Raw genomic sequence first — 18,076 nt, 5'->3', positions numbered from 1 at the left:
GAGGCAGAGGCAGCTGGATCTTTGTGAGTTAAGTTCATTGAGGCCAGGCTGGTCTACAAAGAGAGTCCAGTACCGCCACAGCTATTACACGGAGAAACTCTGTCTTGAAAAAAAAAATTTTTTTTAATTTCAAAAAAGACTTTCTCCCAAATACCCAAAGTGCTATTATTTTAAACATTGGTACGTTTGTCTTAAATGGCTTACAGAAGTTTCTCCTATCTCAATTTAATCTCCTTCCCTCTTATTTAATTAACTGTCTATAGTTAATGAGAACATATAAAATAACTTTTCAGAAGTTTTCTTAATTATCATCCTAGATTATCCATGGACCATCCTTCCTTGAAACCAAATGACTCTGTGCCCTTTAACTTTTCCTCAAGAGGCTCTGCTCTCTGGGCTTTTCATTTCATCAAGGAAACCTTTGTCTCCCCCTCTCCCCCTGGTCTTTCCCCAGTAACTACAAGTGAACTTGATTCCAAGAAGGGGGCCTGGGTACAGCATCACTTGGGTCCTTTCTAGATGACAAGATGCTGGTGCTGATAACTGTGTACTCAGTGTAAACGTGGACCACAGGCATGGACATCAATCCTGATCAGACAGCTTATACCCTGGATGAGGATGCCCCATTGGGATATGGCATGAATAAGCACTGGCTGAGGAAGAGGAAGAACTCAGAGGAAGAGCCATTTTCAATCCACACAAAAGCCTTGGGTGGAATAAAAGAACCCTATCAGTGAGCCAGGACCACAGTAGGACCAGGCATCTCACCATGGTAGTGGAGGCAGAGTAATGGTTGTCTCTGCCAATGTGACACCGCCCATCATTGGGCAGGACGATGCCTGCCAGCCTTCCATCCAGGGCAATGTGGGTCTTGGCATCAGTGGTAAACACCAGCAAATGGGATGCATCATTCCTCCAGCCTATTTTTTCCTGTTTAAAAAAACAACAACAACAACTTCAGCTGTGTCATTAGTATGAAACAGAGACTTCCATACCTGGGAAGCTGGGCAGGTTGCCTTGGAGATGGACCTAAGCCCCCAGCCTGGGAACACAAACAAGAGCTTTCTGATTCAGGCTTTGTTTGCCCTAGGAAAGCCATCCCACTGTGGATTAGTTCATGAGTCTAACTGATGCCTTCTTCACCTCCACACAGAACTCCTCCAGTGACAGAAACCCAGCTGTGTCCACAGAGCTGGCCTGGGCTAGAAGAAATCCCACCCTACCATCTGCCCACTTGGCTGAGGTCAAGTGAACCCAGGCTTGACTCTGACATAATTCCAGGAAATGTGGGAAGATGCTCTCCCTAGGGAAGACCTGGGACAACTGTGGTTTAAAGAAGTGCTTGGCATGGATAAAAAGGGACTATGTCACAGGAGCGATTTATTACTCATTGTGTACAAAGTCCTGCTTGCTTCCTATCCCCCATCACACCGGAAACCCCCAAGGGAACTATTTCCTTCCCCATTTCGATTTGTGCCAGCTACACCTGGAACCCCCTTGCCCTCCAAACTCACATCACAGACCGTAGCCTGCATGATGGCGTCAAAGCCGCCTTCTGGGGCATCTCGGTTACGTGACACACTCTGTTTCTTCACTTCCTCATTGAAACGGGACACCTGATCGGTTAGCGTCAGCACGTGCTTGTAGCCAAACATGGGCAAACATGAGTTCTTCATACTAGGGGAGGAGGTTGAAAGATCATCTCAGCAGAAGCCATAATAGGAGGTAATACTGGGGTCAGGTAAAGAGAGAGGGATGGGCTGGGCTGTGATGGAGCATGCCTTTAATCCCAGAACTTGGGAGGCTAAGGCAGGTGGATCTCTGAGTCTATTATAGTGAGTTCCAGGACAGCCAGGACTACACAGAGAAACCCTGTCTTAAAAACAAAACAGGAGAGATAGAGAGACACAGAGACAGACAGAGGCGCCCAAGCCAGGGGTCTATCATATTAGTTGGTTTTTCTCTCTCTGTCTCTGTCTCTGTCTCTGTCTGTCTGTCTGTCTGTCTGTCTCTCTCTTTCTCTTCTCTTCTTCTTCTTCTTCTTCTTCTTCTCTCTCTCTTTCTCTCTCTCTCTCTCTCTCTCTCTCTCTCTCTCTCTCTCTCTCTCTCTCTCTCCCCCTCCCCCTACAGTGCTGAGGATTGAACCCAAAGTCTCATGCATGCCCCATAAATGCTTTACCACACACCTACACCTCCAGCCCGGCAGAATCGCAATCATTGAGACAGCCTAGACTCCAAGCCCTTCAAACTACTTGCGGCATCACGACCATATCTGCAGATCGCCCAAAGGGCAAGGAAGGCAGCAATGAAACCAGACAGGACAGAGTAAACCCCGGCTCCCCATTTACCAAGCATGGGCTCTTTGACAGCATCACAGAACCTGCAACCATCAAGTATTTGGGCACAGCAACTAGAAAAGTAATCAATACATAATAAGCCGAACAAAGACATGGGGCTGGAGCTGGGCGTGGTGGCGAACGCCTTTAATCCCAGCACTGGGGAGGGAGAGCAGGCGGATCACTGTGAGTTCGAGGCCAGCCTGGTCTGCAATGTGAGTCCAGGACAGCCAAGGCTACACAGAGAAAGCTTGTCTCAAAAAAAAAAAACAAAAACAAAAAACAAAAAAAACCATGGGGCTGGAGGCATAGCTTGGAGGTGGGATAGGTATGGGGCATAATGTAGCTTCTCTCATAAGGAGACCAAGTAAAGCAGTTATACAGGAGTGAGGCTCAAAGTATCACGGTTGTTTCCACTAAGGCTGTTTTATTGAAACAATAAAGCAGATGTCCATTAAACTTACAGATCATGTGGACAGGAGCACTGCTATCCCCAGACTAACTGATAACTGATATCTTTTCTGGGGAAACATATAGAGCAGACAGACGTTTTAAAACTATACTGTAGAATTTTTTTTTTCAAGTTAAGAAGTAAATTCGTGCCTTGTCAACCCGGAAATCATCTTAATATATTTTATTTTATTTTTTTTAAATATTTTTATTTAATTTTTGTTTATGTGCATTGGTGTGAGGGTGTCAGATCTTGGAATTACAGACAGTTGTGAGCTGCCATGTGGGTGCTGGGAATTGAACCCGGGACCTTTGGAAGAGCAGACAGTGCTCTTAACCACTGAGCCAACTCTCCAGCCCTATATTTTATTTTTTTAAGTCTGGGGTTGGGTGAAACATGAGAGGGAAAGAGAGCAGAGACAGAGAGAGTGCGTGTATGCAGCGGGTGCCCATGGAGGCATCAGAGACTCTAGAGTTGGAGCTCCAGACTTGGGTTCAAAGCCACCTGACTCGGGTACTGGGGACTAGACTCTGTCTGGTCCTCTGGAAGAGCAGGAAGTACTCTTAACCACTGGGCAATCTCTCCGGCCCCAGTAATCATAGCGTTAAACCACTACCGTACATAGATTCAGTCTTTGTCAAGTAAGCTGCTGTGGTTTGAATGGGAGATGGGCCCCATGGGTTCATGTGTTTGAACACTTGGTCCCCAGGTGGTGGTGCTGTTTGGGGAAGACTGTAGACCTTCTAACACAGAGCCTAGCTGGCACAAACAGGGTTATGTGGATGGGGTTGGGTCCCTCCACTGCCAGCCCTTGTGGCACATAGCAAGTAGCTGCCACCAGTTCCTGCCACCATGAACCAAGCCACTTCAGACTTCAGGCCTCCCCTGTCGTGATGGGTAAAACATCCTCTGAGCCGTGGACCAAAAGAAACCTTTCCTCCCCTGAGTTGCTTCTACCAGGTATTTGGTTACAACAGCAAGAAAGGGAACTACATGTAAGCGACAGGGGTGGGGGATGCTGTTCGTGATAGGACACTTGCCTAGCAACCGCGAGGCCCTAAGTTCAAGCCCTAGAGCTCCTCCAGGGACAGGGCTAAGGCGGGTTAGCTATGTCTGTGATATAGCACTCAGGAGGTTGAGGCCAGCCTAGGCTACGTGGCAAATTTTTCTGTCTCCAAAAAAACAGGCAGTGGGTGGGGAGGAGTGTGAAGGCTAGAGAGATGATTGCATGGTTAAGAGCACTGGCTGATCTTCCAGAGGACCCAGGTTTAATTCCCAGCATCCACAGGGTGGCTTACAATCATCTATAACTCCACCTCCAGGGGATTTGACACCTTCTTCTGGCTTCTGATGGCACCAGGCACACACATGGTATACAGACATGCAAGCAAGGAGACACTGATACACATAAAACAATTTAATTTTTTAAATATACTTTTTTTTTAATTAGTTATTTTTATGTATACAGTGCTCTGCTTGTATGTACACCTGCACACCAGAACAGGACATCATGGCACATTATAGATGGTTGTGAGTCACCATGTGGGTGCTGGGAATTGAACTCAGGACCTCTGGAAGAACAGCCAGTGCCCTTAACCACTGAGCCATCTCTCCAGGCCCTTAAATATACTTTTTAAAAGGAGGTGAACAGTGAGAATTTAACCATTTACATACCGCTAAAGAGTTCAATAAAGCAATTTAATTTTCTTGCATCTTGACACTGTGCCCTAGATGACCAGAAGAATGATAACCGAGCCAATCCTTCTGAAATCCTAATTACATTGTTACTTATCTACGCTGCTCTCTGCCTTTGCTGTCACCCCCCTCATTGCTCTCTTTTCCTCTCTCCATTTGTGACAAAGCTAAGGAGCTGATGACGTTTCTGTGTAAGACGCCGAGCAGCCTTGAGCCCTGCCGGCACAATACTCCTGATAGTAGGCCCATCTGCCAGGCAGAGAACAAGGTGGAAATGCTATGGGTTTTGCATGAGGTGGCTGACAAAACAACCTCAGAGGGGGTAGCGGGATGGCTCAGTGGTTAAGGTACTTGGTACTCTTCCAGAAGAATAACGTTAGGTTCCCGGCACCAATGTCAGGCAGCTCACAACCACCTGTGTGACCCATGTCCCAGAGAATCTGACACCCTCTTCTGGCCTCCATGGGCACCCAGAACAAACAGATACAAGCACATACATATTAAATGGAGAGTGAAAAAAAATTTTTTAAGAAAAAGGCTGGAACTAAAAATGGGAACCAGGACTTGGACAAGCCTGAGACAAAGGGAAAGGGGCGATCCGCTGGCTTGTGGAGAAAGGGGGTTACCTGTAACAGGGGTTTTTGAGTGCCACTGGTGGGGAGATGAACATAAACGGTGACACAGGCTTGTCCACAAAGGCCCCGAAGCCAATGCGAAGGTTGCTAGTAAGCCTGCGCATCTGAGACGCCAACTTGGTACCCAGGGTCTGGATGTTCCGCAGATCGTCGCTCATGGAAAAAGACAGATCCATCAAGTAGTAGATGTCTACGGGGTAGTCCTCCACCTGCCGCACTTGAAGTGAAAAAATCTTCGAATCATCTAGAAGGTAGAAGGATGTTAAGTTGTGTGGGTTTTTTTTTTTTCCCGCTTCCCCTTCTTCTAGGATTAAATACATGAGTAGGCTGCCATGGGGGATAAATAACTGCTTGATCAAATTACGCTTGAAAGGCTTGGTCGACTCCCCCCCACTACCCACACCTTACAACCCCTTTCCTCTCGCCGTCTCTTGAAGCGCTTCTTTTCCCTTCTGTGATTTCCCACCGTGTCTAAATGCCCATGTGTGTGATCCTCTGGGTCCCCAGGGTCTACCACTCCAAGTCATATAGCTCTTGTCACTTGCTACAGTTCAGACTTCGTAAAGGACGGGAACTCTGCTGGGTATGGTGGCACACGCCTGGAATCCCAGGACGCACGAGGCAGAAACGGGGAGGCGACTGCACGGTAGCCTGGGCTGCACAGTAAGTTCCAGGCTGACCAGAGCTATTGTCTCAGAAGCGAACCGCGCCTTGCTTTTCTCCAAACCCCGTCAACGCTTTACATATTGATTCAGTCGGGTCAAGCATCCAGGCTTCGAAAAAGCTCGCTCTTACCCCTAATACCCTTCCCTCTTCTGTCCTTACTTTGTCTGCTCCTAGACACTCCCTATCCCCTGTGGAAAATGGGCACACAAATTGCTTTCTCATCCTCCGTCTCCTTTGCACCGCCACACCAAGCTATAAACTAGCTAAGCCACACCAGGAGGAAGCAGAGCCAGAAGAGCTAAGTAGCCCCTTAACCCAGACAAATGACGAGCAATGTGGTAGGGTTTGGGATTCACACTCAGCTCTTCTGACCCAGATCCTGACCCCCCTCGCTCATTTTCTTCCATTCTCCTGCCCACCACGCCCCACCCCCACTCTGTCCCCCATTCCTAGTCTATGCTGCGCCTCCCCCAAGAGCTTCCGCTCAGACCCTCAACGGATGTCCTGTGCGCGTTGGTTCCAGCTCTCTCCCCCAAGATGAGCCCCCCCCCCCAATGCCTACCTGGCCGTAGTCGAAGGACAATCCTCTGAGGGCTGACTTGAGTGATGTGGGCGCTGCCTCCAGAGCCCTTGCTGCTCAGTGGTCTAGCCTCCAGGACCTGGACCTCACTGACTGGGAACTCAATGGACCCTATGTGACAGCCGTCCTTCAGCAGATTCTCCTTCAAGTCACAGCGCGCTGAGCCCTGAGGCAAAGCCTAGGAAGACGAGAGGCCAAGGGGAAGGCCCGACATCAGAGCTGGGGAGGGTATGCGCCCTGCATGACATGTCACCTCCCAATGGCTTAGACCTTACCCAGCCCTTTGGAGCTAATCATCGAGCATAAACGGGACTGCTGTGGTCCGTCAGGCCAGTCTCTAGGGACACGCACAGGAAGGGCGAACAGGCTGAGTTAGTGCCTGTTTGTGAACCGACAACTAAGAAGAGAGAGCACTAAGGAAGGTGCCTGCTAAACCAGTGTTTTCCAAACTGTAACATATCATTAGTTTGAGTCTCAAAATCAGGTTTATTAAGAAAAACAGAACTGAATAGAATAGAAAATACCCAAGCATATAAATAAAAGTTTCAGCCCGGCTTGGTGATGCATGCTTTTAATCCCAGCACTAGGAAGACAGAGGCAGGTGGATCTCTGTGAGTTCTGAGGCCAGCCTGGTCTACAAAGGAAGTCCAGGACACCGGAGAAACCCTGTCTCAGAAAAACAAAACAAAAAACAAAAACAAAAGTTTCAACGTTATTTGGGGGCGGGGGGGACACTTTTCTTTCCTGGAGGAGGGGGTTTAGCACACATAAGGAGTAACAATATATGAAATGCTTCTTCCTGTGGGTCAAGGTCAAAGCCATTTAAAGCTTCGGTGTTAGACCCTGGCTGCTTTATAAGCTCCATGATTGCGGTTCCCTGTTTCCCCGCTTCACCCAGGATGAAGGAGACAAAGCAGAGACAGTAGAGGGTAAAGCACAGGAAGGAGCTGGCTGAGACTGATCCTCAGCATCCTTGCCACTAACTGGGTACCATGGCATGACACCCGGCTCCCTAAGCCTGACCTCAGCATCCTTGCCACTAACTGGGTACCATGGCATGACACCCAGATCCCTAAGCCTGACCTCAGCATCCTTGCCACTAACTGGGTACCATGACATGACACCCAGATCCCTAAGCCTGACCTTCAGCATCGCTGCCACTAACTGGGTACCATGGCATGACACCCGGCTCCCTAAGCCTGACCCTCAGCATCACTGCCACTAACTGGGTACCATGGCATGACACCCAGCCCCCTAAGCCTGACCTCAGCATCCTTGCCACTAACTGGGTACCATGGCATGACACCCAGCTCCCTAACCTGACCCTCAGCATCACTGCCACTAACTGAGTACCATGGCATGACACCCAGCTCCCTAAGCTTGACCCTCAGCATCACTGCCACTAACTGGGTACCATGGCATGACACCCAGCTCCCTAAGCTTGACCCTCAGCATCCTTGCCACTAACTGGGTACCATGGCATGACACCCAGCTCCCTAAGCTTGACCCTCAGCATCACTGCCACTAACTGGGTACCATGGCATGACACCCAGCTCCCTAACCTGACCCTCAGCATCACTGCCACTAACTGGGTACCATGGCATGACACCCAGCTCCCTAAGCCTGACCTCAGCATCCTTGCCACTAACTGGGTACCATGGCATGACACCCAGCTCCCTAAGCTTGACCCTCAGCATCGCTGCCACTAACTGGGTACCATGGCATGACACCTGGCTCCCTAACCTGACCCTCAGCATCACTGCCACTAACTGGGTACCATGGCATGACACCCAGCTCCCTAAGCCTGACCTCAGCATCCTTGCCACTAACTGGGTACCATGGCATGACACCCAGCTCCCTAAGCCTGACCTCAGCATCCTTGCCACTAACTGGGTACCATGGCATGACACCCAGCTCCCTAACCTGACCCTCAGCATCACTGCCACTAACTGGGTACCATGGCATGACACCCGGCTCCCTAAGCCTGACCCTCAGCATCACTGCCACTAACTGGGTACCATGGCATGACACCCAGCTCCCTAAGCTTGACCCTCAGCATCGCTGCCACTAACTGGGTACCATGGCATGACACCCAGCTCCCTAACCTGACCCTCAGCATCACTGCCACTAACTGGGTACCATGGCATGACACCCAGCTCCCTAAGCTTGACCCTCAGCATCACTGCCACTAACTGGGTACCATGGCATGACACCCGGCTCCCTAAGCCTGACCCTCAGCATCACTGCCACTAACTGGGTACCATGGCATGACACCCAGCTCCCTAAGCCTGACTCTCAGCATCCTTGCCACTAACTGGGTACCATGGCATGACACCCGGCTCCCTAAGCCCGGTGCCCTCTGAGAAGTGGGGTAATCGTCCTTGGCTACAGATAGCAATCAAGACCGCAGAGACAGAAGGGGAAATGAGGGTTACCAGGGGCTGCAGAGAAGAGGAAGGAAGAGTTGTTTAATAGGCTCAAATTTTAGTTTCGCATAATGAAATTAGTTATGGGGATGTTGACGGTGTGGGCTTCACGTTATAAATAGATTTCATGCTACTCAACCGTACACTTAAAACAGTTATGGTGGAAAAATAGCAAAAGAAACGGTTCAGTCAGGACCGTGTTTGCTGCACAAGCGTGAAACCTGAGCTCGATCCCCTGTACACATGTTTAAGACAACAAACACCTGGGTATGGTGATGCATAGCTGCAAGCCCAGAGCTAGGGGGGCAGAGACAGGAGGATCCCTGGGGCTTGCTGATCAGTGAGGCTCACTGTATTGGTGAGATCCAGGTTCAGTCAGATCCCGAGTCTCAAGAAATAGGTGGTGAAAGAAAGACACACAAAATAGATCTACACACACACACACACCACAATCACACAGAAAGGTCAAGACAGTAAATTCTGTTACATGTATTCTACCACAATGAAAAAAAAATCACTTTAAAAAGAACTAACAATTGGGCTGGAGAGATGGCTCAGAGGTTAAGAGCACTGTCTGCTCTTCCAGGGGTCCTAAGTTCAATTCCAAGCAGCCACATGGTGGCTCACAACCATCTATTCTGGGATCTGATGCCCTCTTTTGGCCTGCAGGTGTACATGCAGATAGAGTACACATACATAAAATAAATAAACAAATTTTTTTCGAGACAGGGTTTCTCTGTGTAGCCTTGGCTGTCCTGGACTCACTTTGTAGACCAGGCTGGTCTCGAACACCCAGCGATCTACCTGCCTCTGCCTCCTGTAGTGCTGGGATTAAAGGTATGTGCCTCTCTACCACCCTGGCTTTTTTTTTTTTTTAATGTATACAATGTTCTACCTGCACATGTGTCCCTGTACTCCAGAAGTGCTCTTAACCTCTAAGCCATCTCTCCAGCCCTAAAAAAAAAAAATTTTTTTTTAATAACTAACAACAAGAAGAAGAACCCTCCATCACAGGATGCCATGCCAGGCTAAATAAGGCCACGTATATAGTAAGTGCTCAATAAGTGTTAGCTATTAATAGGATGCATTGATAAGTAGTTTCTGAATAAGCTATCTATGAATAAATTCCACAAGCTGGGAAAAATACCATAAGGACGGGCAGCTGCCTGGAGCCCATTCTGTCACCTTCCTCCTTCCCTCTGGACAAAAAAACACACTGTCTCGTTTCCTCTCTACCTCCCAACTCTGTGTGTGCTCACATGCAAGAAGTAAATGTTCTTGGAAAGACACCGTCAGGAAACAGGCCCCAGATCTAGGTCACCATTAGTTAGCCACGTGACCCCACAGAAGTCACTCTAAGCCTTAGCTTCCTGATTTGTTTGATAAGCGGGGTGAGGAAACGTGACGTTTTCGGTTCCACTGTACCCTGACAACTAAGCATATTTAGCCAGCACTGCATGAGCACACGACTGGCTGTCACGTGCCAAGTTGAGGGGACCGCTCTGGAAGCTGGCACACCCGTACCTGGACCTATTTCCCAATGTCTAGGACTTCAATTTCCTTCCACTTTCCAAAACCACCACCACAAAAACAAAAATAAGACCCTATCAATATCCCACAACAGCTGTTAATTAGTGAGCACTTGCTGCATGAAGGCACAGGATGGGCACATCGCTAGAGTCACTGCAACGATGAACGCTTGGTAATTATCTTACAAGTCAGGAGCCTAAGGACAGGAAGCTTCACAAATGAGGAGCTCAACTTTCTAGGTAAGAAATTTGAGACTTCAAGAAGTTAGGTAACTCGCCCAAAGTTGCAGAGCTTGGGAGCGACCCAACTGTGAGTCGCCTCCTAAAGTAAGTTTGATTGCATTCTGTGGCCTAGGGGATGTAATGAAAAGTAGAAAAGCTAGTTGGGAGGGACCGTGGCAGGGAACACCCCCAGGCACTCGGAGAACTTGATACAAGACATGGATGTGGGATGACTGTCCTTCCTTCCGATTCAGCTGGTCATCACCTGGTCTCCTGGATGCCTGCAGAGACATCGGTCCACAAACAGCCACCCACATTCTAAAGCTAAGCGCTCCCCCTCTGATGAGTTGAAGGCCTGACCTGTGTGGATGGTGACACGGTAGCAACACAAACGCACACACATGCTCACACCTCATCCTCTCTCACACACACACACACACACACACACACACACATGCACACTTCACCCTCACATACACACATATTACACACACTCTCTCTCTCCATCCAACACACACACACACAGCCCAAACCTAACACAAACACAAACACAAAGGGAAAGGGACTTCTGGCCAGTACCTTCTTTCTCTCTGAGTTTTTCAGATATGGAAGCAGAGAAACGGCCTCCACAAGCCGAATAAAACTTAACCTTCTTGCCGGGCAGTGGTGTTACACGCCTTTAATCCCAGCACTTGGGAGGCAGAGGCAGGTGGATCCCTGTGGGTTTGAGGCCAGCCTGGTCTACAATACGAGGAGGCCAGTACAGCCAAGGCTACACAGAGAAACAAAAACAAAAACAAAAACAAACTTATGTAGGAACCAGCCCCGACTGGGCTGCCTGCCTGTCTTGCTGTTTCATGTTCTGTTTCTAGCAGCTTCCATGTCTGTGTTTATCTTGGTTAGCTAGTCATGTTTACTGACTCTGAGAACGCACCCCTCCCTTCCTCGAGACTTTTCCTCCTGTGTGCAATCACCTCTTGAGGGATTTCACCTGGGAGGAGGATTCCTGAAGAAGGCTCTTTGGAACTCTGAAGGGGACGAGAATAATAAACCGCTGCTGCGGCTGCGGCTGCGGCTGCTGCTCTTTTAGCACGAAGGACCCGCTGTGTTAAGTGTGTGTGTGTGTGTGTGTGTGTGTGTATGTGTGCGCGCGCGTGCATGAGTTAAATCCGCAGTCCCTCACCCTCAACTCAGTACCGTGGTGGCGCGGGCGCCACAACTTAAGCTTCCAATGTCCCAATAGAGACATCACAAGCCGTGGGTGACTATGAGAGAAGAAAAATCTCTACCTTGACACCTAACAGAAAAGCGGTGGGAGGAGCTAACTGCTGGGCACCCATCTCTCATCCCTCCAAACCCTACGCTCCCAGGAAGCAGTCTCTTCCTTCTAGAACACACACACACACACACACACACACACACACACACACACACACACACATGTACACACATAAACACATGTACACACACCACCAATCTTCTCTGTGATCCCAGCTGCCCACAGACCTCAGAGAAAACCTTGCCTAGAAGGCAATGATTAGATCGCCAAGATGCCAGAGGAGCTGAGCCTTTTCCAGAACAAGACAAAGACGCTGAAGGAGCGAGCCAGGAGGGGGAGACCAGGAGGTGAGGGAGACCGGCATGCCACCAGGTGTCTTCAGGCTCAGCAAGGGGAGAGAACGCTTGTTCCAGAGTTTCCTTCACTCCACTTGCTAACTCCACAGTCTTAACGAGAGAGAGCTGAAGGCTCACACCCCCTATGACCTTCCTCGGGAAAATAAAACTAAGCACTGAAAAGCAAGACCAGGCTGTCTCCCTCCCTTCGCTATCGCTGACGTCAGAGGTCAGAAATCGCTGACGTCAGAGGTCAGAAACCTAACCGGCTTGCTCATCAGCCCAGCTCTTCCTGAGAGCCTCCTGCTCTGGGAAGATCCCAAAGGTACCACGCAATATCCTCAACACCCTTGGCCACGTTCCCACCCCAGTACCAGATGGGAGAAAGAATGAGAGGAAAACTAGAAAGGGGCTTCTAGTTCCCACCAAAACCGGATGTTATGCAGAGTCAAGCTCCGCCCCGTGGTGGGATGGGGCTCACCCACAGAGGTAGGAGGCTCCAGGCCCTGAGCTCTGCTAGCTGATAGATTACCTCCCTCCGCTTCCTGGGCGAGTGACACATGCCATTAGGGCCAGTCCCCCTTAATCCTGTGTGGGGAAAGTACAGCATGAATAATTGTCCATGTGATATCTGTCTCACGGGGTTGGGCAGGAGCTAAAATAAGCCTGTGAGATAATTTCAAAATACAAAGTCTCAGGATGAGTCAAATAAACTCAAATCCTCTGGGGGGTCCCGTGTAAATAAAAGTAAAAGTGTAGGCTTGCTACAGTCCCCATGGTAACCGGCACTGTCACTGTCCGTGCTCTCCTTGAAGGAAACACTGGAAGGGAAACTTGGGTGTGCTAGGCTCAGTCACAGCACACGCTCCCTAGCCCCAAACTGACACTGCTGTCTGATTGGCTGCCATGGTAAGTAAGGCTAAACACTGAAAGGTAAGACCAGGCTGTCTCCTTCCCTTTGCTATCGCTGACGTGAGAGCTCAGAAACCTAACAGTCCTGTAGAATTAGCAGAACACTGAGAGAAGTAGGGAGGTAAGACAAAAGGAGGAGAAGCCATTTTAGTTTACAGCTGTTAGGATTCGTGCTTTGTTGTTATGATGACGACGAGGAGGAGCACACTCTTATCACTGTGTTTGCTTCCGTGTTTGTTGAGGCCGGATTTCATTTACCCCAGGCTGGCCTTGAACTTGTATGTAGGCAAAATGTACCTTGAATTTTTGTTTCCCATGTGTGTGTGTTATACATACATACATATACACACACATACATACACGTGTGTGTAGGTGTGCCTGTGCACACATATAAGGAAACCAGAGGAAGATATTGGGTGTCTCTTCCTTTATCACCGTCCACTTCTCATTTCTTTTTTAAGACAGGGTTTCTCTGTGTAGCCCTGTCCTGGACTAGCGTTGTAGATCAGGCTGGCCTCGAACTCACAGAGATCCACCTGCCTCTGCCTCCCAAGTGCTGGGGTTAAAGGCGTGCGCCACCACCGCCCAGCTCAGCAAGTGCTCTTATCCACTGTGCCATCTCCCTGGTCCAACCTCGAACTTATGCCTCTACCTTGATGCTCCTACCTCTCCCTCCTGAGGACCAAGACCCCAAGCGTGTTGCCACCGTGCCCAGTCTAAGCGGTGCTGGGTTGAATCCAGAGTTTCATGCATGTAATGTGAGCACTCTACCAACTGAGCTACGTTTCCAGACCCTACTATCCAATTTTTTTTTTTTAACAATAACAAATTTGGGGCCAAACTCCAGGTGGACATCTATGCTCCAGATTTAAAATAAGTATAAAAAAAACTACAGGCATGGTCATGAAATGCTGATACACACAGAAAAACACATGTGTGCACACACACACACACACACACACACACCTGTAGATAGTGCCCTCCTCAGCCTTTCCCCTGCACATACAGAGTGCGAAAGAAGGTCCTGCTGGAGTCTCCTACTTGCTGGCCCCAAACCCCGTTCTTCCTCTTTCATTCTTGGATGCCAGTTTGTGAGCTGCCTCACCTTCCAACCTGTGCTCAAGCCTGTGTGCCAATTCCTAGCATTTCCTCCTGCCCTAAGGTGGCCAAATTTAGAAAACATTCAAACTATACCAAGATGCAAAATTATTTGCTTTTTTAATCCAACTTGAATCAGGTGTTCGGTAATTATCTGGCACCCCAATTCCTCCTCCACTGACCCATCCAATGCCCCCTCCCCTGCCCCCCCCCCCCCCCCCCGCCCACGCCAGTAGCAGTATTTGTCTGTCCCCTTGCTACCGTAACAGCAATAGGTCCTGGGTCCATCCCGGGAGCCTTTCTATTTAACAAGCACTTCAGGCTTGTCAAATTACCCTATGATTTTGGAAAGTTCTAGACTCCAGTATGATACCACTTAAGCCAAAAAAACCACAGGTTCTCGCTCTGTGTGAAGCTGGTGTCCTCGCTAGCTGTACTGATCAGAGATAACACATTTCCCCAGCCCTTGTTACTAAGCAAGACACTATCTTTCCAAGAACACACCCTTATGCAGATGAGCCCAAAACACCGCACTCACACAACTGGCTCCACTTCCCTCTTACCCAGCCAAGCGCTTGCTATACACACCCAAGGGCTGCTGTCTAAGGACCACAAGCAGAGCCCAACCAGTTGTTTTCAGAGACATTGCCAGCTTTAGCACCACCTAAATAAAACAGTCAAGGCAGGGGAGGTACAGGGCTTCGAGGCATGACCCCCACCCTCACCCCCCCAACCCCCACCCCAGCCCCAGCTCCACCTTCGGTTGTTTTAAGTCAAGACCAAAACACGCTCAATAGTTAAGCCTGTGCTGTGTAAAAGGAAGTCCTGCCCCCTCTGGGGGGGAGGGGGGAAGATAAGCCATGTTCTAGTTACAGTCCAGGGTTCCTCCCTGCTTGACACATTCTGCCCCATATCGGACTCCACAGGCCCCGCCCCTCCCCCCTCTAGCTTAGTGATGGTAGATTCACTGTATTCCATTCTAAGGGGGCTGCTAGGCTTTCTACCTCCCTTCTTTAGTTTCCTTTAGTCCTAGCTGCCACCCATTTCCTGACTCCACCCCATCAGTAGGCTGATTGCTGCCACACAGCACACAGCACACAGCACACAGCACACAGCACACAGCACACAGCACACACCACCACCCCCAGCCTCTCTCCCTCTGGCCCCTTCAGTCCGCCCCAGAGGGCGAAGAGTCACCATAGTGACTGGTAAATATTCCACATTCGTGTCTAGTCACATGGAATCTGTGAGCATGGCTTAAGGGGGCGGAGGGAGGCTTTGGCTGGTCAGAGCCCAGCAAAAAATGGAAGAAGGGGACGGGACAGGATGGGACTGGACACCCCTCTGAAGGGCATACTCTCGGGGGGGGGGGGGGGGGGTTCTTGCTTGCCAAGACTCTCTTGCCTGTCTCTACACTGACTAAAGGTTGAAAGGGAGGAAAGGAGGGGGAAACACCCTTTGAGTTCCAGTAGATCTCCTTCAGGAAGTTCCTCTCTGATTTAGTCAGCCAACTTGAGGCCATCCAGTCCAAGCAAGACACCCTCCACACGCCATTCCTTCTTCTGGAGTTTATGCAGAATTACAACTTCCTCGGAAAGGATGCCTAACAGAATCACGGTGGTGACCAACGGCAGGAGGATATGACAAATGAGAAGGAAGAAGCCACTCCAGCACAGCCCAGAGGGGAGGGGCGCCTGTGGGGGGGGGGAGTGGAGAAGAAAAGGCTCACCCTCCCCAAGCCCCAGAGAAAATGTTTCATTTGCTAAATGAGATCAATCTGGCCCAGATGGTGGGCAGCTGCCTCTAGAAGCAGTTCCTGGGCTGAACAGCAGAGGCCAAAGCTGTCTGTGTATGGAGCTGGCCTTGGGAGGCTCTGGCCGCCCACCGCTAGAGGATAAACACAGCCTTCAGCTCCCTTCCTCCCCAGCCTGCCCAGGAGGTTGCCTTTTTAGGAAACCCAAAGGATCCAGAAGAGAAACAGATGGAGAAGGAGGGCATAGCTAGAGTGAGGCAGGAGCTGTGTTGGGCAGAGGCGGTAGCTCTCAACCCAGCAGCAAGGTAACCACCTGCTGAGGGGCCGTGAATCACTCCCATTGTAACTGCTGGGAACCTCCAGCCACATGCACCCCCTACCTCCCCATCAGCCCCTGCCAGCTCCAAATTCCCAGCCTGGCCACAAACCTAGCCATTCCCTCAGACACACTCACTCCCCAGGGCCTCAGACACAACAAACCCCTCCGCCTAGACACAGCTAACCCTTTCCTGTCACCCTCTGGTCCTCAACAATGGGCTGTGCTCCTTCCGCCATTGACACCTCAGAGAGGAAAGGAAGGAAGGAAAGAAGGATGGAAGGAAGGATGGAAAGAAAGTAGAGGGAGAGGTTGCATCATCAGAGGGAAGGAAAGGGAAGAAAAAAAGATCTCTAAGAAAGTGCGCACACACACACACACACACACACACACACACACACACACACACACACACACACAATTCCGGGATGAGGAGGAGGAGGAGGAGGAGGAGGAGGAGTAGTCGATGGTGGTGATGATTATTCAGGGGATAGACTGACATCCTTCCATACCCCTAGCACCTCTCTCATTTTGAGACTAAAGCCTTTCTTTCCTGAGATATTCCAGCCCAAAGCAAGCAAAGGCTGGGGTAGGCTAGCAACAGGCACAGCAAAAAGGATGCCCAAGCCAACTGGAGTGACAGTGCAAAGCAGGCTTCCGGACTTACTACCCCACCTCCCACCATCCTCCAATCGGAAGATGTCACCTGGTCTTGCTCAGAAGGGGAAAGAAACTGCATTTAGGAGGAAGGACATGGTTCTGTGTGTCTGCACATACACAGAAGCACCTACATCTAGAGAAACAAGGTATGAACTGAAGTTTGGGGGTACCGTGAGGGGTGGGGGTGAGGGTGGGGAGCCATACCTGTGTTGAACATTCTGCAAGGCCAAACGAATGCTGCAGGTTGGGAGCCAAGTTGTTTGGGGCTATATTATCCTGCTAAGTAACCATCGCTCGCTCACCTCTGGGTTTCATTTCACGTTCCTGAGACTATCAAGAACTTTTTGGTCTTTGCAGAGTCCTAGCTTCCACCAACCCAGGGGCTGGGGACGTGAATACCAGACGCCCGTACCAGATATTTCCTCGCTTTACCGACACCTGCCTCACCGGATGTGCAGCCGACGTACTTCTAAAACACCTTCTCTGTTCTGTTACTATAAAGCCTTCACTATACTGGCTGTCATGCTGGGACACAGTATGAGAAGCAGACTAAGTCCGTGTCCCTAAGCCACGGTCGGTACAGTTGGCTCCACTCCTTTTGGGGGGAGAGTTGTGTTTCTGCGTTGACAAAATAAGGCAGAGGGCTCCTTACCTCATCGGAGCACCAGGCACACATGGGACTCACAGCCAGGCACTGCTGGCAGGACTTCACGCCTCGGGTGGCACAGATGTTGGAGTCTGCAACAGAGGCATAGACATTAGCAGCCGATGTGCTCAAGGCAGTGGCCATCGTGCCCTGACTCCCCCAGATTTCCCAAACACTCAGGTGAACATATCCCAAGTACACATACACACGCCCTAACCCCACCCCAGACATTTACCAAACATGGGCTATTGATAACACAAGAAGGAAAATAAAGAAGATGAGGAGAAACTCACTCCTACAGCACTGATGAGGCCACAGTGACAGCTGCTGATAGGACCGAGTGCCCGACCCGAGTGCCCAGTCAGAACCGATAGAAAGGCTTTAATCAGCAACCGCTTCTATGCCTATACTTGCCTATACTGAGCAAGTGAAAAGCCACGGCCCAGAGCAGTGGCCACGTGCCTTCTCCAATCGTCTAGTTACAGTCACGGCCACCACACAGAGGACCTAAGGCTCAGATGAAGTAAGATTAACACC

The 18,076-nt window shown here is 50.0% G+C and overlaps 1 protein-coding gene across 1 annotated transcript in view; it reads right to left on the bottom strand.

The window, feature by feature from the left end:
• The window catches only part of ITGB3 (integrin subunit beta 3), a 56,272-nt gene that overhangs the window by 23,913 nt on the left and 14,283 nt on the right, over nucleotides 1-18,076 (bottom strand). Inside the window, exons 2-6 of the mRNA XM_084749571.1 lie at nucleotides 17,546-17,631; nucleotides 6,346-6,541; nucleotides 5,109-5,361; nucleotides 1,515-1,677; nucleotides 769-930 (exon numbers count right to left, since the gene is read on the bottom strand). Coding sequence (XP_084605697.1) covers nucleotides 769-930; nucleotides 1,515-1,677; nucleotides 5,109-5,361; nucleotides 6,346-6,541; nucleotides 17,546-17,631 — 860 coding nt within the window. The remainder of the gene's footprint in view (nucleotides 1-768; nucleotides 931-1,514; nucleotides 1,678-5,108; nucleotides 5,362-6,345; nucleotides 6,542-17,545; nucleotides 17,632-18,076) is intronic.

Source organism: Acomys minous (assembly GCF_964271855.1).
Source record: "Acomys minous genome assembly, chromosome: 12".
Lineage (NCBI taxonomy): Eukaryota > Metazoa > Chordata > Mammalia > Rodentia > Muridae > Acomys > Acomys minous.
The sequence above is the reverse complement of the archived record's forward strand: the minus strand, read 5'-3'. Positions and strand labels throughout refer to the sequence as shown.